We start from the raw sequence: 26,908 nt of genomic DNA, 5'->3' as shown, positions 1-26,908 counted from the left end.
TCCTTCAGGAAGGGGAAGGGTGAAGCCTCCCAGAGAAGGACGATGGCCCCACAGAGTAAGAGAGGCAGACCTGATCCACATGGCACCGGAAGAGGTTCTCTCAGATACAGCACAGAAATAAAGAAGTGGTATGTATAGTGTGAAATCATTTTTAGCAGTAACTAAGTTTACACACAGCTTAGTTTGATACATTAAAATTTAACAAACTCTCAACTCCAAAAGATGGGTACCATTGGGGGATTCACTTTCTAAGAATGTGCCTCACCACAGCCATGAGATCCTTGACGATAAGCCCTCCTCTGCCTCTGCCTTCATCTCCCCCCACACAGGCCTCCCAATGCTCCTTAAACATGCCAGGCACATTCTTGCCCCAGGGCCTTTGCACTGGCTGTTGTGTCTGCCTAGAGTGTCCTCAACGGCATTTCCCATGAATGGCAGCTTTTCACCCATCCAGCTTTTCTCAAATGTTGCCTCCTCAGAGAGGCCTCCCTGACCACTCAGCCCTCTGGTGCTCCCTCCCAGCCCAGATGTGCTCGATCGCGCAATCCTGAGTGCTGCTTCACTTGTTTGTCGTGGGCACTTGTGTGCTTGTGGTCCCACTCCCACCTCACCTGCAGCCATCTGCATCCTGTTCTGTGTGGGGAACAAGGCTTGCCATGTTGCAAGCACTCAGAAGTAGCTGTTCAGTGTGAATCACACAGAACCAACCTTCCTTCCTCCCAACCAACCCACTAACCCACCTGCCTATCTCCTTCCTGCCAACCTTCCTCTCTTCCTTTTTTCTGTTCATTTATTTTTGAGAGAAAGAGACAGAGCGTGAGTCGGGGAGGGGCAGAAAGAGAAGGAGACACAGGATCCGAAGCAGGCTCCAGGCTCCAAGCTGTCAGCACAGAGCCTGACGCAGGGTTCGAACTCATGAAGTGAGAGATGGTGACCTGAGCCAAAGTTGGACGCTTAATTGGCCGAGCCACCCCAAGTGCCCCCTCTCTTCCTTTTCTTAAAAAAAAATTATTTAAGTAATCTCTACATCCAATGGTCGGGCTTGAACTCACAACTCCAAGATCAAGAGTCGCATACTCCTCTGACTGAGCCAACCAGGCACCCCTCTTCCTTCCTTTTACAAGCTTAAATGACTTTTATGAAAGAGGAAAAAGTACAGAGATATCTTAAAAAGTTAAGCCAAAGAACACAAGTATTCCTTCCCTGCTCTGTTTCCTTTGTGTTTATTTGCAAAATCGCCTTCCCAGCTCCCAGGACCTCCAGGACTCTCCTGGGGGCATTCCTGATTCTGCAGGGGAAGGCTGGCTCACCAGAGGACATCCTGCTACGACCGCCTCCCCCAATCCTCAACTCAACTCGGCAACGCATCTCATCCGCTGCCGGTCCCGTGGCCTGACACTGACGCCACGACGCGTCTAAAGGGGAAAAGGACGATGGAATTCAGTTTGGAGAGTCAAATCTATCATTTGTGCTCTTAATTCTTTTCCTCCTGGAAGAATTTTCCAACGTATTTCCTACACTGCAAATTCTAAGCAATAATTTAAAGTGATATCAGTTCCAGGTTAACAAAGCCAACCGAACTGGGCTTGCACATTCTGATCTTTTTCCTTTTTCTCAAGATCTCTGGTCTCCGTAGTTGTCAAAACCTAATGACCCCTGAGGACAAAACAGACCGCTCTCTGATTATTCAAAAGAATGAGATCACCTCTTTGGTGCTAACATGGAACTGTCACCGAGGTAAGAGAAGAGCAAGAAAGAGAAAAAGGCAGAAGGGTAGAGACGGGGAACCATACTGGCAAGTGAAGAGGAGGGTGAGGGAAGAAGCACACACAATCACAGGGGCTTCATCATGTTTGGAACATTCCAGGAAGGATGCAGCAGAAACAGAGCTATGGCTGCATGTGGGGAGGGGCGCTGGACCGCTGGGCGCCATAGAAGGGAGAGATGCTTCTTTTGTATTGCAAACCCTTTTGTACTAGTTTGGTTTTTATCCTGCGCACGTTTTACCTTTCAAAGTTCAAATGAAGAAAACGCCAGGAAGGATGTGCCTTCTCTCGATGTCTGCCCTACAGCACCGGACATAATCTCTAATTTGCCCATGCTGCCTGAACTTGCGACTTTGCCGTGTCGTGGAATTAAACCACTTGCAATGGAGAAGAAAGAAAGACAACTTACAAAGAAGGCTCTGCAGTAAGGAGCCAGACAACAGCAACTCCTTTTTCCTGTGACACAAGGGCCAGAGGTGGAAGGCGACCAACGGCTCTGACTTGGCTGGGCCTGCTCCCAGCTGACTCTGGGCTCTGGCCTCCAACTGGGGCGGCTCCCTCGGGGCCAAGTTAATTAAGCTAATTAGCACCGCTGTCAGCCTGTCTGAGCTGGGGGCTGTGCCAGCACGGCTGGCGAGGACACACAGCAGGTCTGCACCTCAGGCGGAGGGAGGATATTCCTGGAAGGATGGCTGGGAGAGCCCTGTAGGAGCAAGCAGCGGCGGCCTGCCCTGCCATGGGAGGAGTGGGGGGTGGATGTTGGGGACAGGCTTTCCCCTGCTCCTTCGGTGGCTGCACTGAGCTGGACCTAAATCCGAGGAAGGAAGGAGCCCGAAGGCCAGCTGTCAACCAAGAGACGCCAGTGCCTGTCAGCCCAGCCAACAGTGACCAGGCATTTCCCTGTGATTCACTGAAATCCTCACATCACCTCTAGGATGGGCACTCCTGTCCTCCCCTTTTGAGGCTGGGGAAACTGAGGCACAGTGAGTTGAGGACACTCAGCATCCACATTGGCCGGATGCTCTGAGCCACCGTGAGATTCACTCATGATGGAAGCTGTGCTCGACTGTGCATGGGTCGTGGTAGCAGCAGCTCCTGGTGAGCTGCTGGGCCTTCGCCCCGGTGCTGGTGTCTCGTGTGTGGCTGCATTCTTTCCTCACGGCTGCCGTGAGAGAGAGGTTCTACCATCGCCTCACCCCCACAGGTGGGGGCACCGATGCCGACAGGTGCTGGTGGAGCTGGGATGTGAACTGAGACGGTCGGACTCAGGGACTGCCCGTCACCCCGAGTGCTCACTCGCTCCTGGTATCCAGGCTGCCCCCACACACGGGATTTCCCCTCATCCCCTCAGGGGCCCTACATGAGGATGCTTGGGGCCTGGGTCCTCAAGTGTGACAACAGAAACTGTTCGCTAGGGCCTGCCTCCTTACTGGGCCCAGAGTCTGCAGGGACAGGGTCGGGCGGGGCCCGACCTGTATAGGTCCAAACAACCCTGTGTAATGTCGCTGACTAGTGTGACACTTGGAGACACGTGGTGTCAGTATGGCGGTTCCCTGGAAGAGCAGCGGCCTGTTCTCGGCTGTGCCTGTTTGTGAGGGAGGCTTCTTAGGGTGGCCCACGGGCCACTCTAGCCCACAGGGGCACTGCCGTCCCTTCAGTTGGGTTAAGATCAGCCTGCCGGGGAGGAGATGCCCAGGACGGCTAGGGGCTGCTGACTCCACCTCCCGATCTGAGCTCCAGCCTCGCATCTCCTGCCGCTGCCGGTAGAGAAACACGTTGGCGTGGTCACACCCTCACCTGCTAAGCTCTGTGCTGCTGAAACAAGGTGGGGTGGGGAGAAGCTCGCATGGATTAACTCACTAAATCCTCACAACCCTGGAGCTAGGGATGACTGTCACCCCATTTTAAAGAGAGGGAAACTGACGGGTTAAGGTGGGGGTCGGCAGCTGACGGATTCCCATCCTGACCCTCAAGCTGTTCTGTAATGGCCAGCAGAATTAAGTGGTCAAAACAGGGGTGTCTGGCCATCTCCTGAGGCAGAACTGTTGGCCTGTCCCTCCCCCAGTGTTGACCAGGGCCTGCAGCAGAAGGGCCGAGCACGAGAGACACAGCACAGATCCTCCGTCCTTCACTAGCTTACTCTTATCGTTTGGTCAACTAGAGCACGTGGCCAAATACAGAGGACACTGCTCTGTCCAAGAAATTAGTCCTCAGGAAATAGGAGTCGCTGCCCTGGACAGGAGTCCTCCTTGGGTGGTTTATATGACAAGACACGCTGATGGTTGGTTACCTTGCCAGGGATGAATCCTGGCTCTGCTACTTCTAGCTGGGTAAGCTGGCTATGTACTTCTAACTGTGCCTCAGTTTCCTCATCTGGAAATGGGAGGTAAGAACAGATCCCTCTCGTGAGGAGGATCAATGGGGCTGGGTCTGTACAGCCTGAGCCCAGCAGTCTGGCTGAAAGGGAGCACCCTGCGCTGGATGAGGCCACTGGCACTTCTCCATGGGGCGTGTTGGAGGCCTTTGACCGGAATTAAGGAAAAGGGAAGGAAAGAAAGACAGGTTTGGTAATTACTCCTGGTGGGGGTGGGCGGTGAGCTCATAATAATATGTGGTGACCTTGTGGGGACAAATTACACAACGAACGAACATAACATTTGCAGTGATTAACCTTAACTAACTGAGTGAATCTGGGCAAGTCACGTAACCATTCTGTACCTCAATTTTTCTTATCTGGAAAATGGGATGCAAAGTACTTGCATAGTGAGGATTAAATGAGCTAATGTAGGGGAAGGGCTTCTGACAGTAGTTGGTAAAGTGGGTATTAACATACGGAGGTAAATAAGTTATTTATGCAAATGAGTTCTTGTGCCTTGGGATTAAATTTCAGTGACAGCTTCATAGGCAGGAAAAAAAAAGGTATGTTTAACCTCAAATAATTTAGCTTGAAGACGGTGTTTTCTGGAAAATTAGGTTAGGTGACTCAGAAGTATCTTTTTTTTTTTTTTTAGAAGTATCTTTAACAGTGATAAAGACACTATCTCCAAAATGCTCAGAGAGAATCTGAATAAAACAACTTTATGAAATGCGAGCGTGTGGACAAAAGCAATCATTCTAAATTAACATATTATCTTCTGCATGTGATTTAAAAAATGTATCCAGCTGGCTCAGTCCATGAAGCGTGTAACTCTTGATCTTAGGGTTGTAAATTCAAGCCCCATGTTGGGTGCAGATCACTTAATAATAAAATCTTTAAAAAAATGTATCTATAACTAAATTATTGAATATTATAAGAAGCCATGGAACTATTTTATGCGTGCCCCCAAATATTTGATATATATTTAAAAAAAATTTTTTTTTAATGTTTGTTTATTTTTGACAGAGAGGGAGACAGAGCATGAGCGGGGGAGGGGCAGAGAGAGAGGGAGACACAAAATCCGAAGCAGGCTCCAGGCTCCGAGCTGTCAGCACAGAGCCCGACACGGGGCTCGAACTCACAAACCGTGAGGTCATGACCTGAGCCGAAGTCAGTCGCTCAACCGACTGAGCCACCCAGGCGCCCCTATTTGATATTTATATGTATATTTTATATACTTGGTTTACATACATACATTTATACAAACATACACATCTATAAAAATGATGTGTATGTTTGAGTCTTTATCATAGGGAAAAGTGGGTTTTTGTTTGTTCAGTGTTATCATATATTCAGGCATATCATCTGAGCACCTACTGTGTACTGGGCCCCGGGTGGGGCTCATGGCACCTCTGCTCTCCTGGAATTCTCAGTCCACCATGGGGGACAGAGAGGAAGCCAGCCGCCAGGAAATGATGCTCTGATGTACCCTGGGACAGGTGCCGCAGAAGGGAAGAAGCATGAGGTCAGTGGAAGGGATGAGCCTGGTGTGGGCTTCAACGAATTTCCCCAAGGATGGCGTGTCTGGGTTAAGACCTGAGAGGTGGTGTTATGGGTCCCCTCCCACCAAAAAGATGCTAAAGTACAAACCCAGTATCTCAGAGCATGACCTTATTTGGAAATAGGGTCTCAGACAATGAGGATGGACCCTCGTCCAGTAACTGGTGTCCTTATAAAAGGGGGAAACGCCAACACAGAGACGGGTCCACAGGGAGGACGCTGGGGAGATGCATCTACAGACCACGGAGTCCAAAACGTGGCCTGCAAATCTGCAGCAGCTGGGAGACCAGCTGGAACAGGTTCCCCTTCGCAGCCCTCAAAAGGAACCGACCCGGCCAATGCCCTGATCTCGGACATCTGACCTCTGAACCGTGAGACAGTACATTTCTGGAGTCGAGCCGCTCAGTCTGTGGCACCTCACTGCCGCAGCCCTAGTAGGTACGCACGTGGGGAAAGGACAGCCAGAGCGGCTGCCGTGGTGGAAGAGCAGAAGGGGGTCAGCAGGGACTGACCCTCTGGCCACCCTCAACAGTGGGGGTCTCGTAGTATCTTATGGGGTTGCAGCGAGAACGCGACGAGATGCATGGCGCGTAGGTTCACTGAAGGAGCACCCGGAGCGCCAGGCAGCCAAGACATGGCACCCGCTCTCCAGAAGAACGAGAAAAGTGACCGAATGACGGTAGGGGCCAGGTCTAGTCAGGAAGGCCCATCTGACGAGGTGGCATCAGACTAAGCTTCCCGGAGACAGCCCTGAGATCGGGGGCGGGGGTGGGGGAGTTCTCCGGGCACTAGAGAACCCCCGGAAAGGCCCTGAGGTTGGCCTAGCCTTGGCAAGCATGAGGTGCAGCAGAGGCCAGTGGAGTGGAGAAGGGAGGGGGCGAGCGGGAGGATGGGAGGGCAGAGGAGGGAGGAAGCCAACCGAGCAGGGTCTGCGCAGGAGTTTCGGCGAAGCACATGCCGCAGCCAGTGCCTGGTACTTGTGTGCTTGGTCAACGAAGCCCTCGTCATCCAGCCTGGGGGTGGAGGTGAGCGGAGGGTCAGAGCCTAGACTCCCGCGTGTCCCTGGCTGTGAGTGATGCGTGTGAACTGGACTCTCGGTGTGAGTTGCCCAGGCTCTCCTGCGGACATCTGCAGGGTCATGTTTCTGTCTTCCTGACACCTGTCTCCTTCTGAGCTCTGCGTCATCCACACATTTGAATGGTCCACCCAGGTCATGAAAGACTTTACAAAGAACTGGGGGAGGAGGGCAGATCCCCCCACACCCAATGGAAGAGGAGCCTTGGACCACTTCTGTCCCTTACCAGCGGAGTGACTCGGGGCCTCAGTTGCCTTATCTGTAAAATGGGGTGAATGGCAGGTCTGCCTTACAGAGCTGTTGTGAGGACTCAGGGAACTAATTCACGTACAGGAGCTTAGAACCGAGACTGGCACACAGTGAGCACTTAGTAAATGTGAGGTATCGTCTTCTAACTTAAAACAGAAATCCTTCCCTAATGCACACTCTTCCACTCTCTTCTGCTCTACAGTAGAGCAAAATGCCTCAAATGAGCTGAGCACACAGTTTCCTCCCATTCCACCCTACCCTTCTCTCCTGCACCCTGGGGGACCTCCGTGAGGCTCAAAGCGACGCCCAGCTCACAGCCCAGCATGCCCAGGCTCCTCACCCGGGCTCCTCCGCATACTCTCTGCACACTGAGGACTCTCTGGCCCCGCCCTGCACTCCCCCTTCTGCTCTACCCACACTCCCGGCCTTGGGGTATGCCTCCAGCCTCGTGCCCCTGTGAGACGACACCCAAATTTCCCCCTCCAGCCTGACTTCTCCCTTCAGCTCCAGACTCCTTACCCCGCCTCCTCCTTGATGTCTTCTGTGCTTCGCGAACGTGACCTGCCAGGGACTCTCCCCCAGCCAAGCCTGCTTCTCAGCCCAGCCCTCACCTCAAGGCAAGCCTGCCCTTCCGGCTACAGGACCTAGAGTCTTCTTCAACCTCGTCCTTCCTCTTAACCCTCGTCCGGTCTGCCAGGCAACCCTGGCGGCTCCCCTTTCAGCTCATCCATCCAGAAGCCACCCTCTCTCCCTTCTCAGCCTCTATCCTGCTCAGCCTTCCCCAAACCCCGTCTCCTGCATAGCAGCTCCTCGAAGGCTGTGCCCCTTGGGCAGCCAAGGGGCCCTGTGAACACCGGCTAAGGGAATCTCTGTCCACAGAGATGGTGCGGGACCGGCACAGCATCCTGCTGAATGAGTGAGTGAGGTGTCCCCTCCTTCCCCACCCAGAGACGCCTGGCTTGGCTCTTGTAGAACCTTGCTGGGCGTCCAGGCACTTACTTCTTTGGGTCAGTGAAGGGGAGTGGCCGTGGCGGGGGCTCGTCTGCCCTCTTCCACCCTGTGGGGTGCTTATTGCGAACGGGTTGCTTGGAGAAGAAGGACTTGGGGACGGAGGCGGACAGCTGGAAGGGGCTGGGCTGGGTCACCTGGGAGGGCCGAGGGGTCTCTGTGCTGGCGGTTTTGTAAACCTGAGCAGGGTAGCCGGCCCTGGAGCTCACGTCACTGCAAAGTAAAAACAAGAGAAATAAGCAATCAAATATGTTCCCCATTATGCAGAACTGATCTGTTTAAATGTACTCTTGGGAAACAAAAAAATTCCTTTGCACAAGAGGTATACAAATACATTGCTGCTGTGGAAAGTTCCAATACAGAAATCTATATAGGGAGAAGGCCAAGTTGCCTAGGAGGTTCCCCCCCCGCCCCATCCCACCCCAGGAATGCCCTTCTGGCACATTTGGTACCACTGGGAATCCAAAACAGTCACCCCCTGTGGGTGGATGCACCCCGAGATTCCCTGTCTCCTGGGCACGACTTACATAGCTAGAGGTGGGGGTCCTACCTGTCTCTAGGGGTAACCAAGGTTTACAGTTTGCTGGCTCTCTCTCTCTCTCTCTCTCTCTCTCTCTGTCACTCGTGCTTTTTTTCTCTCTCTCTCTCCCTTTTCCTATGCATTACAAATATACACATGAATACAATCAGAGAGGTAGAACCTTTTACTTTGGGGGGGAGCATGAAGAATTTTTTTGGGGGGGTAGAGGACTGTATTTTTATATAACTGGAATGACATTAATAACTTTTTTTTTTTTACTTAAAACATAGCTTGCTCAGTAGCCTCTTCATTCAAATATTTTTTGAGCACTCGCTATACATCAGACACCATTCCTACTGATCTAATCTAAAACCCCAGCTTAGTATCTGAAATGCCGGATTCCCATGGAATTAACACTACAATGAACCTCATGCTGCTGACCAGAACCCAGCTGTTGGGGACCCACCTGTTTATTCCACTGAGACAAAGTGACTTTTAAAGTGACTTTTAAAACTTAAATTAAAAAAAATTTTTTTTAATGTTTATTTTACAGAGAGAGAGAGAGAGAGAGAGAGAGAGAGAGAGAGAGAGAGAGAGAGACAGAGTGCAAGCAGGGGAGGGGCAGAGAGGGAGGGAGGCAGAGATTCCAAAGCAGGCTCCAGGCTCTGAGCTGTCAGCACATAGCCCAACACGGGGCTCAAACCCATGAACCGTGAGATCATGACCTGAGCTGAAGTCGGATGCTAAACTGACTGAGCCACCCAGGCGCCGCCCCCCACCCCCAATTTTTTTTTAATGTTTATTTTTGTGAGAGAGAGACAGAGCACAGGCAGGAGAGGGGCAGAGAGGAGGAGACACAGAATCTGAAGCAGGCTCCAGGCTCTGAGCTGTTAGCACAGAGCCTGATGAGGGGCTTGAATTCACAAACTGAGAGATTATGACCTGAGCTGAAGTCAGACGCTCAACTGACTGAGCACCGAGGTGCTCCTTAAAATTTTTTTTTAATGTTTGTTTATTTTTGAGAGAGATGGGGTGGGGGAGGGGAGAATATGAGTGGGGGAGGGACAGAGAGAGATGGAGACACAGAATCCGAAGCAGGTTCCACGCTCTGAGCTGTCAGCACAGGGCCCAACGTGGAGCTTGAACCCACAAACTGTGAGATCATGACCTGAGCTGAAGTCAGATTCTTAAATGACTGAGTCACCCAGGTGCCCCTAAAACTTTTAAATTGGGGCTCCTGGGTGGCTTAGTGGGTTAAATGTCTGATTTTTGGTTTTAGCTCAGGTCATGATCTCTGTCCCTGCATGGGGCTCTGTGCTGACAGTGCAGGGTCTGCTTGGAATTCTCTCTCTTTGCCTCTCTCAATAAATAAACAAACAAGCAACTAAATAATGAAACTTAAGTAAAATTCCAATTCCATTTTAAGTAAGAGGGACTTAGTGAGAAAAGTAATGCCTTTGGCATCTAAGTCAATAAATCCTTTTCGAAGGTCAATTTAGTAATATGAAGAGGTGGGACTTTTGACTATGATGGAATGAGGAGACTGGCAAATATTCTCCCCCCAGAAAGCACAAAATTGACAAAAACAACCATTTCAGCACTCTGGCAATTGACCAAGGGCATATGGCAATGCAAGAATCATCTATGCTTGGAAAACTGCTGAACTTCAGGTAAGAAAAGAGGGACTCTGTGGCATTTTAGCCTGGGGCTCCTCCCATCTGCCTGCCTAGTTCAATGAGTAAGACATTCTGCTATACCAAAATCTTTGAAATAGCATCAAGCAAACCAACACGTGTGCAATGAAAGTTTCAGAAAGAGAAAAGGGCAGAAGAAATATTTGAAGAAATAATGGCTGAAAATTCCCCCAATTTGATGAAAAAAAAAATCATCTACACATCTAAGAAGCTCCACAAACCCTATGAATGGTAAATACAAAGATATTCACATCCAGGGGCGAGTGGGTGGCTCAGTCGGTTGAGGGTCAGACTTTGGTTCAGGTCATGATCTCACAGCTCATGAGTTTGAGCCCCGCATCAGGCTCTGTGCTGACAGCTCAGAGCCTGGAGCCTGCTTCAGATTCTGTGTCTCCTTCTCTCTCTGCCCCTCCCCTGCTTGTGCTCTCTCTCAAAATAAATAAACATTAAAGTAAAAAAAAAAAAAAAAAAAAAAAAAAGATATTCACATCCAGAAAAAGTTCAAAGTCAAACGGTGAGATAAAAACCTTGAAAATGTCAAGGGAAAAAGGATTCATCATATACAGGGAAGCAACAATATAATTAACTACAGACTTCTTATTTGAAACAATGGTATGGAATGACATTTTCAAAGTGTGGAAAGAAAAAACCTCCAACCAAGAATTCTGTATCCAGTAAAACTATCCTTTACACATAAAGGCAAAATAAAAACATTTTCAGATAAAAAGACTGAGAAACTGATTGCCAGCTCATCTGCCTGGTGAAATAAAAAGAAGTCCTCAGGCTGAAAGAAAATGACTCCAGGATCATCTGGCTGGCTCAGTTGGTGAAGTGTGCAACTCTCAATTTTGGGGTTGTACTTTGAGTCCCAAGATGAGTGTAGAGATTACATAAAAATAAAATCTAAAAAAAAAGAAGAAGAGGAAGAAGAAGAAAACAGATAGTGACTCCAGATGATGACCTGAATCCATATGGAGAAATGAAGGATCCAAGAAAGTCAATTTGCAGGTTAGAATAAGACTATAGAGGGGGCACCTGCATGGCTTAGCCAGTTAAGCTTCTGACTTTGGCTTAGGTCATGATCTTGCAGTCTGTGGTTTCAAGCTGTGTGTCGAGCTCTATGCTGACAGTTGAGATCCTGGAGCCTGCTTTGGATTCTGTGTTTCCCTCTCTCTGCCCCTCCCCTGCTTGTGCTCGGTCTTTCTGTCTCTATCTCAAAAGATAAACATTAAAAAATTTTTCTTAAGGGGCGGCTGGGTGGCTCGGTCGGTTGAGCGTCCGACTTCGGCTCAGGTTATGATCTCACGGTCCGTGGGTTCGAGCCCCGCATCGGGCTCTGTGCTGACAGCTCAGAGCCTGGAGCCTGTTTTGGATTCTGTGTCTCCCTCTCTCTGTGGCCCTCCCCCGTTCATGCTCTGTATCTCTCTGTCTCAAAAATAAAAAATAAACGTTAAAAAAAAATTAAAAAAAAAAAGATTAAAAAAATTTTTTTTTCTTAAAAGACTATAGATTTATGTTTTATTTCTTCTCTAACTTCCTTAAAGATATAAGATTATAAAAGGCAACAACAGCAACACTATATTGTTGGGCTTATAACAAATGTAGATTTAATAAAATGACAAATACAGCACAAAAGAGGGGGAAAGGAATGTGGCTATACTGGAGAAAAGTTTCTATATTTTATTGAAATTAAGTTACTAAATCTTTTTTTTTTTTAAACAATAAAGTGTTTTTTTTTTGTTTTTTTTGATGCTTACTTATTTTTGAGAGAGAGTGTGCGTGCATGCTGAGGGGAGGGAGCAGCGTGGGCAGAGGAGACAGAGAGTCCCAAGCAGCTCTGCATTGTCAGCACAGAGCCCGATGCCAAGCTCGAACTCATAAACTGTGAGATCATGACCTGACCTGAAATCAAGAGTTGGATGCTTACCCAACTGAGCCACCCAGGCATCCCAAGTTACTAAATTTGAATTACACTGTTAAGACGCATATTATAAGAATTTGGGAAAAATAGCTGAAAAAAGCAGGAGGAATCCAAACAGTACACTAATATACATTATTTAACATGAAAGGTGGCAGTAAAGGAAGAACAGAGCAAGAAAGGTAGTGAACATATAGAAAATGGCAAAACGGGGAATGTAAATGCAATAATTACCAATGACTTCTCTAAATGTGAATGTTTCAATAGCCAAATCAAAAGGTAGAGATGTCAGACTGGATTTAAAAAAAGCAGGCTCTCAGGGGCGCCTGGGTGGCTTCAGATTCTGTGTCTCCCTCTCTCTCTGCCCCTCCTCCACTTGTGTGTGTGCGCGCTCTTTCTCTCTCTCTCTCAAAAGTAAATAAACGTTAAAAAAATGTCTTTCTTTTAAAACAAGCAAGCTCTGACTAGATATGCTTTCTACGATTTAGCAACATCTATTCATGTGGCCACAGCTGCAAACTGGTGTGTGGGGGGGTGTCCAGGGAGCCATGGAGTGTATAACACCAGGAAGGGATGACCAGGGAGCCTCCCCAGAGAGGCAAGGGCATCTGAGCTGAGAAGTGAAGGATGAGTGGCAGTGGTTTAACATCTGACCTCTCAGAAATCCGTGTGACAGAAAAGCCTGTGCAAGTACTTGTAGGCACACACAAGGATGTTCACTGCCAACACTGTATGTAATCAAGTTAGATGTGCCTGGATGGCTCTGTGGGAGGCGTGTTCGACTCTCGATCTTGGGGCCATGAGTTCAAGCCCCACTACTTAACACAATAAAAACTTAAAAAAAAAAAAAAGTAAATTAGACCCGGCCTGAATATCTTTTTTTTTTTTTAATGTTTTATTTATTCTTGAGAGAGAGACAGACAGCATGAGCAGGGGAGGAGCAGAGCAAGAGAGGGACACAGAAGCTGAAGTAGGCTCCAGGCTCTGAGCTGTCAGCACAGAACCCGATGCGGGGCTCGAACTCACAGACCGTGAGATCATGACCTAAGCCAAAGTCAGATGCCTGACTGAGCCACCCAGGCGCCCCAGGCCTGAACATCTTTTAACAAGGGATTAACAGATGTTCCAAGTACCCCCATATGATCAAAACCTATGCAGCCAATTCAAAGAGTAAGGTAGGTTTGTTTATGAACGAGGACAGATGTCTGAGTACAAGGCACAGTACAAAGCATGACTCTGTTCTTTCTTTTTTCACATACACAGTTACACTGTATGATTATTGAGCTTTTTTTTGTTTTGTTTTGTCTTTTTTACAAAAAGGAACCATATAGTTTTTCCCTAACTGTGGGCCATTAAATCATTTGAGTGGCTCTTGACCATTATTAAGGGGGAAAAGGTCCCCAAACCAAACAGACCGGAATAAAAAACATCAGTAAGGGTAAGAGCTTTGTGAAGCTTCATTCTGGACATCCGTTGGGGGGTTGTAAATGTAAAATGCTTTCCCTGTTTCGGGTAATGATCAAAAATGTTTGAAAGAGGGGCGCATGGTGGCTCTATCAGTTGAGTGTCCGACTTTGGCTCAGGTCATGATCTTGTGGCTCATGAGTTCGAGCCCCACGTCAGGCTCTGTGCTGTTAGCTTGGAGCCTGGAGCCTGCTTTCGATTCTGTGTCTCCCTCTCTCTCTGCCCCTCCCCTGCTTGCACTCTGTCTCTTCCTCTCTCTCAAAAAATAAACATTAAAAAAAATTTTTTTTTAAATGTTTGAAAGAACTGGGCTGCTGCAGGTTTAGAGAAAAATCTCGGGGAGGAGCTTACACTAACTGATTATCTCTGGAGATAGTAATGATGTGTTCAGAATAAAAGTCAAATGAAACCGTACAAATGGCACAGAGCACAAAGGAGGTGCCACCTGACACTCCAGTCTCTCCCTGCTCTCCCTGCAACCAAGACCCATCCTTTCTTCTTCTTCAACAGGGAGCTGTGCGCACACAAGCACACGTGTGTGAGAGGGAGTGTGTATCTTTCCCACTTTGTAAAATAAACGGCAGCAGATCATAAGCTTGCTGTGCACCCTTTCACCTTAACCGTACGTTCTGTAGCTCTCTCCCTGTCAGTCCACACGAACCCCCCTCTCTGCAATGGCCGCAGGGGGTCCATTCTATGAATAGATCACCCTAACTTTTACTTTCTACAGTACATTCCTCTACCTTGCCATCAGGCATGTTCATTCAGCTTTTGTGAGCTGACAAAACAAGAGATGATTAAACCAGGAAGGGAAAAAGGTGAACATCCTTTGTGTCCACCAGCCAGCCAGCTCCATCCATGGCCTCCTTCGAGATGGGCTTGCCTGGCTTCGGGTCCTGCAGCAGACCTTTTGGGTGTCAGCCTAATCCCCCCTCAACCTGTAAACAGAGGCTGACTTTACTCCTCCTTTGCTTGAGGAAGGTGACCAGACACCTCGCCCAGGGGGCAAATCCTGACTGAGTGAGGCCACTTGTCTGGGATGGGTATGGATGGGTCTGTACTGTATTTCTGCCCAGTGAGACTTTGGGGAGGGCGTATATGGACTGTCTGCTGGGTGACTTTGGGAGAAAATTTCTTTGCTAAAAAAACAAACAGAAAACACTTGCAGAAAAATCACCTTCTCTTCCACTGGACACTGTGACTACTTGGTTGAAGGACAGCCACTTTGAGAAGGAGGGGAGCCAGCTTGGAGGCTGACGGAGGCAGAACACAAAGAGGAGAAAGAACTTAGGTCTTTGACCCAATCCTGGCCAACCCCCTAACTTGGCATTTTGTGTTCTGTGAGATAACAGACTGCCTTCAGCCAAGCTGGAATTTTCTGTTACTTGTAGCCAAAGGCATTCCCATGACTGTCTCTGTCTTCAGCTTTGTGAGGCCTCAACACAGAACTATTCCCCACCCCCAGCGTGCTGTGTATTTTGACCCAACCCTGAGCTGGGGCCATGAGCCCAGGTGCCCCATACGGGGTGGAGTTCTTACCCCACCCACCAATCGGCAGAGTGAGCATGCTCTCTTTCTGATGCACCAGCAGGAACAGGTATCCCCCTCTGGGCCTCAGCTGTGACTTGAAGACCAAAGAGGCACCATGGGGTGGGGTGAGAACATGGGCCGTGCTGCCCACCTGACCCGAGTTCCAATCCCAGCTCTGAGTGACACGCTGGGACCTGAGCTCGGGTCCTTCCCCCTCAGAGAGCCTCAGTTTCCTCCTCTGAGAAATGAAGCAGTGACAGCACCACTTCAAGAGGTCTTGTGTGCACTGTTAACGTGGTGTGCCCAGGGGCTAAAAGCCGGGACTTTGGGCTCAGCCAGGACTAGGGCGGAGGCATCCTGCTCGGCCCTCCCACCCCCACCTCCCCCACTGGAGAGGTTATGCATTCATCTGTGTTCTATCTTAGGGAAGCACTTAAGATTTTGTTGGAGGAAAAGGTTTTGTGGCTTACAAAAAAAGCTGAAAAACCATGGGCTGGATGGAGAAATCAGAGCTGCACTTACACTCAAGTCTTGATGGGTGGCCTAGGGTGGCTGAGCCCCTGCGCAGGAGGAAGAGTGGTGGCAGTGACGGGGCTGGCTGTGCTGAGCCTGTGAGCATGGCCAGGCCCTGCCCCAAGCATCTTCATTTGGTTGTCCTGGCAACCCCCTGAGGCAGGAACTACCACCAACCCCGTGTTTCAAGTGGGGAAACCAGGCCCCAGAGAGATTAAATAACCTGCCCCCAAACGATGCAGCTGGTAGGGATGGAGCCAGGATGCAAACCCAGTCTGGCTCAAGAGACCCGGCTTTTAACCCCAAGCCTGTACTTTCAACAACTGCAGTCACGACAGATATGGAATACGTGCAAACAAAGCCTGGCAGCAGCTGCTATTTTTGGACCCAGCTACGTCGCAGGCCCCGCGCTAAGTACTTTCAGTGCATGATGTAGGTTCGTTGTGGCAGCCTTAGACCACAGATCCTATCATTACTCCCATTTTACAGATGAGAAAACTGAGCCTCAGAGAAACTAAGGAGCCCGATGGAGATCACACGGTTGGGTCAGCTTTGGAGCTGTGATCCGGACGCAGGCAGTCAGAGGCCAGAGCCCAGGAATCCCTCACTGCTTGGCCTTAACTGCTAGACCAATCTTGCCCTCTCTCCCTAGTGCGTGGCATGACCTTGAGAGTTCAATCAGTCCCCGCATGTGGCTGCAGTTATGGTGTAGGAGTCTCGAGTGGCCACATTCCACTCAGTGGCCTGGGAGCCGAAGTGGCAGGTCTGCAGGGAGGATGTGGGATCAGAGTGATGCAGAAACCCGCCAATGCTCACCCCCTCCACCCCCACGCCCATCGCTGTAGCAGTCTCCTCCTGCCCAACCTCACTGAACACAGCCAGAGAGAGCCTGTGAACACCGAGTCAGATCGCAGCGCGCTTCTGCCCAGGACTCTCTGTGGCTCCACCTTCCTCAGGGCAGAGGCAGAGTCCTCCCCTCTGCCCACAAGGCCCCACACCATCTGGCCTGCCCCTTCTGCCCTCAGCTCCTCCCACTTACCGGGCTCCAGCCAGGTGAAAGGGAAGCTGTTCCCAGACAGAAACATTTTCACCTCAGGGCCTTTGCACTGCTCCCTCCTTTCCTTTAGAGGGCTTGGGGCCCTCTCCCAGGCTGACTGTGACTCTCCCAAGTGGGTCTCTGTTGTGTGTGACCCCAGCGGGTTCCAAGGCCCTCACATTACCTTTAAGAGCTGTGCCCCCAGAAGCATATCCCAGAGACTCCCTCTTGGCACAGCCTGGGGAGGCAAAGCCACGTACTTCCTGCCTGGCTGTGTCAGCTCCACGTGGAGTGGAGAGCCTCTGAGTGCCCCTTCACAGCTCTGGAAACCCAGGGAGCTCTGAAGCGTGTGCTGCCTCAGGAGAGGGCGGGGGGCCAGGTGGCTGCCCGCCTGGGATCACTCAGCCCACTGCGGTGCCCACAGCAGGCGCTGGCGCCTGGCAGTGCGCCTGGAAGCCGGGCTCCCATGACGAACGTCTGGGGAGAGAGTCTGCAAAGTCACTGAAATCATCGATGGGCACAAGCTGCTACAGGCTGTGGCGGCTTCCATGGCGGGCCGGAGCACGGGGAGGGACCGGATAGGTGTTTCCCTGCTCGGCACGGCCCATCCCCCTGGTGGCAGTCCTGGAGTTTTGCGGGCAAACTCAATCCCTTCTACCTTTCAAATAGCCCAGAGTAATCTTTTTAAAACGTAAGTCAGACTGTGCATTCACATGCCTCCCATGGCTCCCATGTCCCTCAGAATCAAATCCCAGCAGCTGACCATGGTCAGTAAGCCTGCCAGAACCGGGTTCCGGCCTACCGTGCACAACTGACCTCCTGTCACTCTCCCCTTTGCCCTGTCTGCTCCTCCCTCTCTGGCCACGTGATCATTTTTTTTTTAAATGTTTTATTCATTTTTGAGAGACAGGCAGAGAGAGAAGGGGACAGAGGATCCGAAGCAGGCTCCGCGCTGACAGCACAGAGCCCGATGCAGGGCTTGAACTCACGAACTGTGAGATCATGACCTGAGCCGAAGTCAGACATTCAACTGACTGAGCCACCCAGGCGCACCCGCTTGGCCGTTTCTTAAGCACTGCAAATGAGTTCGCCTTCACGGTCGTGACATTTGCTGTTTCTTCTGCCTGGGTCAATCCCTTGCTTCCTACAAAATAACAACCTTGTAAGAGGCTTCCTGGCCGTCCGTCCTGTTACCTAAGAGTAACGTGCCTCCTGGGCTGGCCCTGCCCCAGTCTCTTCTCAAGAACCTCACCACCCCGTCTGCAGCAGCCTCCTGACACTCAGCAGTCAGCCTCGACTCTTTGCTCCCTGGCACCGTCCTGGACCTGTGTCTCCCTCCCTCCCGGTGTCCTAGCAATGCCACTTTGTGACGCAGGCGCAGCTACTCTGTCCTCTGGTTCAGACCCCTTCCTTCTCACTCATATCTCCGCCTCAGCCCTGTCCCTGAGGCTCTGCCTCCAGTCTCATCTCCAGCACTACCTTTCAAAACATAAATCCACCTGTACTACCCTTTCTGCTGAAACCTCTCCTTGCTGCCCACAGTTCTTGGGATCAAATCCAAACTCTGTAATGTGGTGGACAGGGCCCTGCATGGTCTGGCTCCTGCTGACTTCCCAAAAAACCTCCCATTAGCTGGCCCCTCAGTTTCTACCCTTGAGCCAAGGGGCCTGTGTTCCGTGACCTAACAGCATCCGCCTTCCTCTCCACCTCAGGGCCTTTGCACATGCTACTCCTTCCCATTCATCGAGACGTCCTCTTTACATCCCATCTTTCCTTTCCCCCCCTTCCCCCCCCCTTTCTCTCTTTAAAAAAAAAAAATTGTACAGGCGTGCCTGGGTGGCTCAGTCAGTTAAGTGTCTGACTCTTGGTTTCAGCTTGGGTCATGATCTCATGGTTTTGTGAGTTTGAGCCCCTCATTGGGCTCCATGCTGACAGTGCAGAGCCTGCTTGGGATTCTCTGTCTCCCTCTCCCTCTCTGCCCCTTGTTCACTCCTGCTTTGTCTCTCTTGAAATAAATACCTAAAAAAATTGTATAATAGCTGACACACAGAGCAGTATACAAAGTATATGCATATAACTGAAGAAACAGTTACAAAGCAGACACCATGTGACTGCATCCTGGGTCAAGAATATACCATCAGCCCCTCGGAAACTACTCACCTGCTCCCACCTCCTTATTGTTCTTATCTTTGGCAGAAATGACCCTTCCTCATGGAACCTACCTTTGCCCCTTGGGCTAGATTAGACACTCCTTTGAGTCCTGGACCGTATCCACTCGCGGATCCCAGTGGGTCTCCTCTGCCGGCTTTCCCCTAGCATAGTTCATCTATTACTTTGATCATTATTTGCTTGCTGGCTCCCCGGTACCGGGTCAGTGCCAGGACAGCAGGGGCCGTGTGTGCCCGCAGCGCCCAGCAGAGGGCCAGGAACACAATGAGCACTCGTTATGCGAATAAACACGGGTGCTCTATTGCAACGTGCTGTGCAAGCAGAGACCGGGGCAGCTATGCAGCTCGCGTGCCTGCCCTCAATAGCAGGCTGTCATCCCAGCTCAGCCCAAGGGAAGAGATAAACGAGAGCAGATGCAGAAGGCTGGTGGGCTGACCGGTGTGAGGGGCAGCGCGGCCGGCGGCAGGTGGAAGCACATGTAGGCCTCCTGGGCTCAGGTGCTCAGCGACCAACTGGGAACTTGGTTCCCCCGCCAAGACGGGAAAGTTGTGGGAGGGCAGCCAAGTAAGGCCCACACATGGGACTTGCACACCTTCTCTATCTGGGATGCCCTGCCCTCCTAGTCCCCTGGCTCGCATCAGCCTCTTTGTTCTAGGAAAGCCTCTCACACAATGGGGCCTGGCCCTTCCTCTGGGCTCCCGCATCCCAGGTGCTTCCCTCACCTTGGCCCTGACCACTCTGGGAACAGGTGTGTCTTCCCTGTTGGACTTTGAGCCCCAAGAGGGCAGGCCTGGGGCTGTCTCAGCCATCTTGGTGTCCCCAGAACTGCCTGAAAGAGGCATGGCCCCGGAGAAACATTCTGATTTGGTTAGTTTGAGGCATACCTCTCCTCTTTTTATAACAATCCCCTGTGATTTTAATGACAGGCAGGCTCAAGGCCTACTGCCTGGTATGGTTCTAAGGGTCCTACACACAGCAGGTCATTAAATCTTTACCATATCCTTATAAGATAGGTATGTGATTTATCCCCCATTTTACAGACGAAGAAACCGAGGCCCAGAGAAGTTCAGTCATTTGCCCAAGGCCACACAGCCAAGGCAAGGCAACAGGGAGGGCTTGAACCCTGGTGGAGGTCCAGCTCTCATCTACCATGCAGATGTTTCTTTAAATCAACTCATTCAATTTTCCTCAACTTGTCCAAGACAGTATCTGTAAAAGCAGGGGATGGGCAGGTAACACCTTTCCTAATACTCATTAAAGCAAACATTTATCTGTTAAAAAAACAAAAAACAAAAACATTTTCCTCCTATACCACCCAAATCACCTCGAGCACCCCATTTTGGGAAATGCTGTTCCATGCCAGAGCCTGGTTGCCTAGGAGAAAACTTCAGGAAGCAGCTTAATGAGTAGATAAGAATGATTTGCAATTAGCATCAATTGTCTGTATGCAAATTAAAGCTCCCAACCGCTGGGCCCTCTTTTGTAGTGGGCTCCTCTCCCATTTTATTCCCTTCATTCCTGGGTTCAGCAAATCTTTCCGTCAGACACAGGGTAATTTTATACCCACTCCCTGCTTCAGCCACAGTCTTCTCCTCAGAGCCGCTGCCTTTATATCGCAGATTTCAAAACCCTACAGTTACTCAGATTTACGAACACAGGCCTATGTCTAGCACAGGGACTAGCGGAGCTGAGACCTGGGACCCCGCGGCACCCAGGACTCTCCTGGTGCAGAGTCCCTCTAGGTGGGTGCACTTTGACAGGTGTCTCAGTGATGGCCTAATTGTCGTCTGTCTCCCTCAGCGGATGATGGGCTGAGGTGAGGGGCTGGGGGGGCCTCATCTGAATTTGCTCATTATTTCTCCCCGGCTCCCACCCTAGTGTCTGTGACACAACAGGTCCCTAAGAAATATTTGTGAGTGAAATGAAGGGATAAATAACGAATGAAAGAGCTGTTCCAGAGTCCGTGAGTTTCACTGATTTAAGAACCACCTGTTTAGGGAAATAGGCTGAACCAGAGACTAAACCCACTGGGCCACACACCCTCTCCATCCTCACCCTTCTGGGCCCCTGACCAGGGCAAGGGGAGGTACCCACACAATGCAGGCACCCTCAAACACGGCAGTTTCCAAACCGGTCAGAGAACCACTGCTAAATCATGAGATCACTGAAGGAGGTATTGAGCTGCATTCACATTTTGAACAGACTAGACTACATCAAAGTGCTTCACACACGGTTAGGCTAAGTACTGTTTGGGTCACTTTTGCTTCGCCTTTTTTTTTTTTTTAAAACACAAATATTTCTGCATAGACACAGACAGAAGTGCACTGTAGGCTGCGGTCAAGGTCTGAGGCCACTGCCTGGGTGCATGGGTCCTGTGTGGTCTGCGTGGACAGAGGCTGTAGTTTGAGGGCTGGCAAAGGCCTGAGGAAACCAAAGGGGACAAGGACTCCCTATGGGGTCCCGGGCTGGCCCCTGCTCAGGGGCGGTCAGGGAATGGAAGGAAGGCTGTGGCCTTTGGGGTCTGCACTGGGGACCGCAGCACCGTGACCCTTGCCTGGGGTGCAGACCTGTGAGGGGCACGTGCTCCAGGCTGAGCTTGGCAACTTGCTGAACGGTTTTCCACCTCAGCGCTTCAGAGAGACATTTCATGGCTTTCATAAGGTGCCCTAAGTGTGTGCAGTCTAGGCCCCAGACATCAATGCCAGGTCTTTCTCCCTTGGTCCCCTGCCTGCCTCTCCACCAGTGGTCCTCAAAGGATGGTCCCCGGACCAGCAGCATCACCATCTACCAGGAACTTAAAAGAATGCATATTCTCAGGCTGTGCTCTGACCTACTGAATCAGAAACTCTGAGTGGGGTCCTGCAATCTGTGCTGAAGAGCCCTCTAGGGGACTGTGTGGAGACCACTGCCCTTCGCTGTGTCGGCCAGAAGGTTAAACTGTGATTTCTCAGCCTTCCTTGTGACGTCGCTCTGTTCAAAGGGCTCTGGGAAAGCTGTTGCTTTCTTCATGGAAAGGGAACTAGGAGAAGCCATCTTCCTCTGTTTTTTGGGCCCATTCCCCCCAGGGGCACCACAGCCATCTGGAGACAAGGGAGCCGCAGCCAGTATGGTAAGAATGGTGGAAGAGGAAGACACAGGATGCCAGGCCTTGAGGCCCTCCCTGAGCTGCTGTACTAGCTTGGCTCTGCCCTCTGTGGAGTTCTCATCGGGGGACTGTTAAAGCTCCGTCTGTTTAAGCTACTGTGGCTCAGGGGTGTCTGCGTGGCTCAGTCGGTTAAGTGTCCGACTTCGGCTCAGCTCGTGATCTCACACTGCCTGAGTTCGAGCCCCGCGTCGAGCTCTGTGCTGACGGCTCAGAGCCTGGAGCCTGTTTCAGATTCTGTGTCTTGTCTCCCTCTCTCTCTGCCCCTCCCCCGCTCATGCTCTGTCTCTGAAAAATGAATAAACCTTAAAAAAAAATTTTTTTTTAAAAGCTACTGTGGGTCAGATTTCCTGTTACCTCCAGCTGAATGCACGCCTAACACATACAGTCTGTGACCTCCAGAAAGCATAAAACCACTGGTCTTAGCAGAGAGAGAAGGAAAGAGAGAGGCTCAGAGTAAACCAGAGGCAGATGAAACAGCCAGCCAGGGGTTTCCTTCCCTCTACCCAGGGTACTAGAAGGTGAATGATGGGCAGTAGTGGGTGGTCCATGAGCCTCCCAACTCTGTAAGCAAACTAGTGTGTAAGCACATCCATCTGCAAGCAGCATGCTTGTAGGGAGGGGAACCCCCCTGTCAGGACTGTGGGGGAAGCAGAAGGCGGTCCGAACTCCTTGGAGGACTGGGGTGAAGAGCAGTGTCTTACCTAGGCTGCCTTGGTGGGTCACGGCTACCCCCCGCCAGGCCTGTAGGGGTGCTGGAGCCTGAGGAGTACAATTTCGGTCGGTAGCCCTTGTTCTGACCGGCAACTGCAGGGGCTGGCGAGACCTCCCGCCGTCTGTCTGCGTGGTGGGACCGCGTGGCGGCCTCCCGTCCGCCGCCGCAAAGGCCCATGCTTCCCGGGGGCTTGTGTGGCTTGGGCTGCCGAGGCACCTTGGCCAGGGACATGCAGCTGGGGCTGGAGGTGTAGAGGGTGGTGTCGATGCCACTGTCACTAGAGCCACCCTTGGAGAGGGGATCTTGCTCCGGCTCCAGGGGGTCCAGGGGGTCAAACCAGCGGTCGTCGCTGTGGCTGCTGGATGCGTTGCTGGAGAGGGTGTTGCTGCTGGAATGACTGGAGTACTGAGGTTCTCCCTGGAAGGCAAGAGAAGTGTCATCCATAGAGTCCACAGTGGGGCCAACCTTCCCTCCCTGGGTCCTCCCCACACCCAAGCTCTGGCTCCCCTGTTTTTGAGCGTGTTACCTCAGACAAGTGACGTAGCTCTCCTGTGCCTCAGTTTCCACACCTGTGAAGCTGGGTTGTTGATAACCCTGCCTCATGGGGTTGTTCAGAGGGAGGCGTGACAGTATGCGTGTGACGTGCTGTCCACAGCTCAAGCTCAACGCATACAAAGCTGGGCTCCTGACCTTCCTTCCCGGATCCCTCTTCCCCGCCCCAATAAAGGCACCTCCAGCCTTTCGGCTGCCCCACACAAGAGGCTTGGAGTCACCCGGGACCTGCTGTTGCTCTCACACCTGTGTGCAGCCCAACAGCAAATCCTGTGGCCTGCATCTTCAAGAGATCTAGGACCTGCCACTTCTCCACCTCCACGGCTCCACCCCGGGCCTGTCACCACCACCTCCCACTGTACCTATCATGGCAGCAGCCTCCTCCCTGGTCCTCCTGCCCCAGCCCTGTCTCCCACTCACCTCTGCCCCCAGTTTGCCTATATGCAGCCAGAGGGAGGCTGTGAACACTTGCCCCATTTCATGTCCCTTCCCTGCTCAGAACCTTCCTGTGGCTCCATTTCACTCATGGGAAGAGCCAGAGTCCTCGCCCTGAGGCTCTGTGCAGTCTGGTCCCACGTTCTGCCCTCTAACTTCATCTGCCCCCTCCCTTCTGATCACTGTGCTCTGAGCAGGGCCTTGGCACTTGCTATTGCTTCTGCCTGGAAGGCTCTTCCCTCAGGTATCTTCATGGACTGCCCCTTACTTCATTCAAGGCCTCCTCACAAGGCCTTCACTGACCACCTCACCCTAAAGCAGTAGTGCTTGACAGTCTTCTCCCTGACCTCTGCCTTGGTTATCCTTCACAGCAAAGACCAGTTCTTGGTGTTATGGAATGCATCTGTTTATCTGCTTACTGCTTGCTGCCCACACTGGGGTGTCAGCTTTGGGAGCACCTGGGCACATCTGTCCACTTCATCACTGTGGTCCCAGGGCCTGGCACATCGAATGTACCCATCAAATTCCCACCTTATGAAGGGATGCAAAGAGACTGCCAAGTGCTCACCAAAACGACCTCCTTTCCCCAGGGCACTCAGGACTACATTTCCCAGCTTCCCTTGCGCCGAGGTGTGGCCTCGTGATGGAGTGCTGGCCAATGCAATATAAGTGGAGACTAGATTTATACCATTTCCAGGCCTGGGCTATAGAGACTTCGCACACCAGCCCCTCTTCCTCCCACCCCTACCTGCCAGAAACAGGCAAGGACCCAGCAGAGGGCTCTGAGGCCCTGAGGGACGGCAGAGCCACAAGGGATAGGGAGCCTGGGTTCCAGAATCACCATGTGGAAAGCTTGCTCACTGAATATCCACACCCAACTGTGTTATATGAGAGGGAAACAAACTTCTACTGTGTGAGGTCACTGAGATTTAGGGACCGTCTGTTAGAGCAGTTAGCTTACTGTCACAGGCTGACCGCTGGTGTGCCTCTCCCAGTGTGATGGCATTAGGGGAGGTGATTAGGTTATGAGGGCAGAGCCCCCGTGAATAGGATTATAAAATCCCTATACATATTTACATATTTATACCCCTATATGTAGTTATCCATTCCTCGTGAGTGGGATTATTAAATCCACATACATACATTTACATCCTTACACAAGAGACCCCAGAGAGCTAGCTCCCTCATCCCTTCCACCACATGAAGTGAGAAGGAGGCCATCTATGAACCAGGAAGTGGGTCTTCACCAGACACTGAATCTACCTGAGCCTTGATCTTGGACTTCCCGGCCTCAGAACTGTGAGAAGGAAATTTCTGTTGTCAGCCACCCAGTCTATGGTATTTTGTTACAGCAGCCTGAGCTGGTGAAGACACTGACCATGACCAGTGTAATCGTAGGGAAACCGTGGCACAAGGAGGCAAAGGGATTTGCTGGCGATGACTTGGCTGGTGAGGGCTAGAGCTGGCTGTGCGTTTGTCTGGCTCTAGACCAAGCAGTTGGCCCCTCTGCTGGAGTGGACGGCAAAGGAGAAGGATGTGCTCATGTATGGCATTCAGAGGCCCACACCCAGGTGACACTGTCAGACCCACAGTGGTCAGGGAAGTGAAGCAGCCAGCTTCGCAGTCCTGGCTCCCCAGGATTAAGCAGGTGGGGCCCAGACTCACTTTGGAATGCCTGTTGGGGGAATCTTTGCCTGCTGCGTCCTGCCTGGAGGTGTGCTTGCTCCCGCTGCTTCCCGCCATGGCTGAGAGCCGGGCCTGGGCGGGCACATGCCACAAAGGCTCTGCAGGAAGACAGGAGACACATCAGCGGTTAGAGGTGACTCAGGCCCTGGCCTGAGTCCACCTGATGAATCTGGCCCTAAAAATGGTCCCACCCCTCTGCCAGCTTGTCTGCCCAGCTCATACAGCACCATGACCCCATCAAGTTATGTCTTGGGGAATAACAACACTCAGTGATGAAATATTTACTAAGCACTTACTATGTGCTAGACCCCAGTCTAGTGCTTTACAAGGGTTAATTCACTGAAGCCTTGGGACCATCCTCCGTCAACATCCCCAAGGAAGGTTGAGCACATTTTCATCCTTACTGGCCATCTGGATTTTCTATTTTGTAAATTACTTGTTCCTATCTTTTTCCCATTTTTCTTTTTTTTTCTCTTTTTCATTTTTATTTATTTTAGAGAGAGACAGAGCACACACGAGTGAGGGAGAGGGGGCAGAGGAAGAGAAAGAATCTTAAGCGGTCTCCACACTCAATGTGGAGTCCAGTGTGGGGCTCAATCCCACAACCCTGAGATTATGACCTGAGTTGAAATCAAGAGTCGGACACTCAACCGACTGAGCCACCCGGGTGCCCTCTTTTCCCGTTTTTCCATAGGATTGACTTTTATCTTATTGGCAAGCAGGATTCTTTATATATGCAAGGTAGCAATCCTTTGCTGGTTAAATGTGCATAACTTATTTTGGTAAACAAAAATGCAATCACACTAAGCACTGTTCTACAATTTGATCTTTTACTTTACAGCATACTTATACTTGCTTTTCACTTTATATCCTTGTAATACATCTTCACGTAACTGAACATAAAGTTGTCTTATTTTTTTTTTTTTAATTTTTTTTTTCAACCTTTATTTATTTTTGGGACAGAGAGAGACAGAGCATGAATGGGGGAGGGGCAGAGAGAGAGGGAGACACAGAATCGGAAACAGGCTCCAGGCTCTGAGCCATCAGCCCAGAGCCTGACGTGGGGCTCGAACTCCCGGACCGCGAGATCGTGACCTGGCTGAAGTCGGACGCTTAACCGACTGCGCCACCCAGGCGCCCCGAAGTTGTCTTATTTTTAACGGCTGTGCAGTATTCCATCATGCTGAACGGACATCATTTCCTCAACCACGAACACGTAGGCTATTTTCAATTCTTCCTTACAACAACGTTTGGGTGGCTCTCCCTCTACACGCAACCCTGAGCAAGAGTGGGATTGTGTTGGGACGGAACTCCACAAGTGGAGTTGCTGGTTCCAAGGTGAAACAGGTTTAAAATCGTGATGGCCGGTATGGGTGTAAATTAGTCTAAACTTCCAGGTAGTCAAGGTGCCTGAACTTAGCAACTGACCTAAAAAACAAAACAAACAAAGAAATAAACAACCCCCAAAACCCTCTAGTGGAGGGCTAGTTACTACCTATCAAACACAAATGCACTAACAG

General features: G+C 50.9%; 1 protein-coding gene across 7 annotated transcripts in view; it reads right to left on the bottom strand.

Moving 5' to 3' along the window:
• Nucleotides 1-26,908, bottom strand: part of SIPA1L3 (signal induced proliferation associated 1 like 3) — a 237,193-nt gene that overhangs the window by 15,711 nt on the left and 194,574 nt on the right. For all 7 annotated transcript variants that reach the window (XM_027044594.2, XM_027044593.2, XM_027044596.2 and 4 more), the window contains 3 exons: nt 25,368-25,486; nt 22,705-23,132; nt 8,006-8,227 (listed from right to left, as the gene is read on the bottom strand). In XM_027044594.2, the coding sequence (XP_026900395.1) occupies nt 8,006-8,227; nt 22,705-23,132; nt 25,368-25,486 (769 nt within the window). The remainder of the gene's footprint in view (nt 1-8,005; nt 8,228-22,704; nt 23,133-25,367; nt 25,487-26,908) is intronic.

Source organism: Acinonyx jubatus, chromosome E2 (assembly GCF_027475565.1).
Source record: "Acinonyx jubatus isolate Ajub_Pintada_27869175 chromosome E2, VMU_Ajub_asm_v1.0, whole genome shotgun sequence".
Classification (NCBI taxonomy): domain Eukaryota; kingdom Metazoa; phylum Chordata; class Mammalia; order Carnivora; family Felidae; genus Acinonyx; species Acinonyx jubatus.
This window is presented reverse-complemented; position numbering and strand designations above follow the sequence as displayed.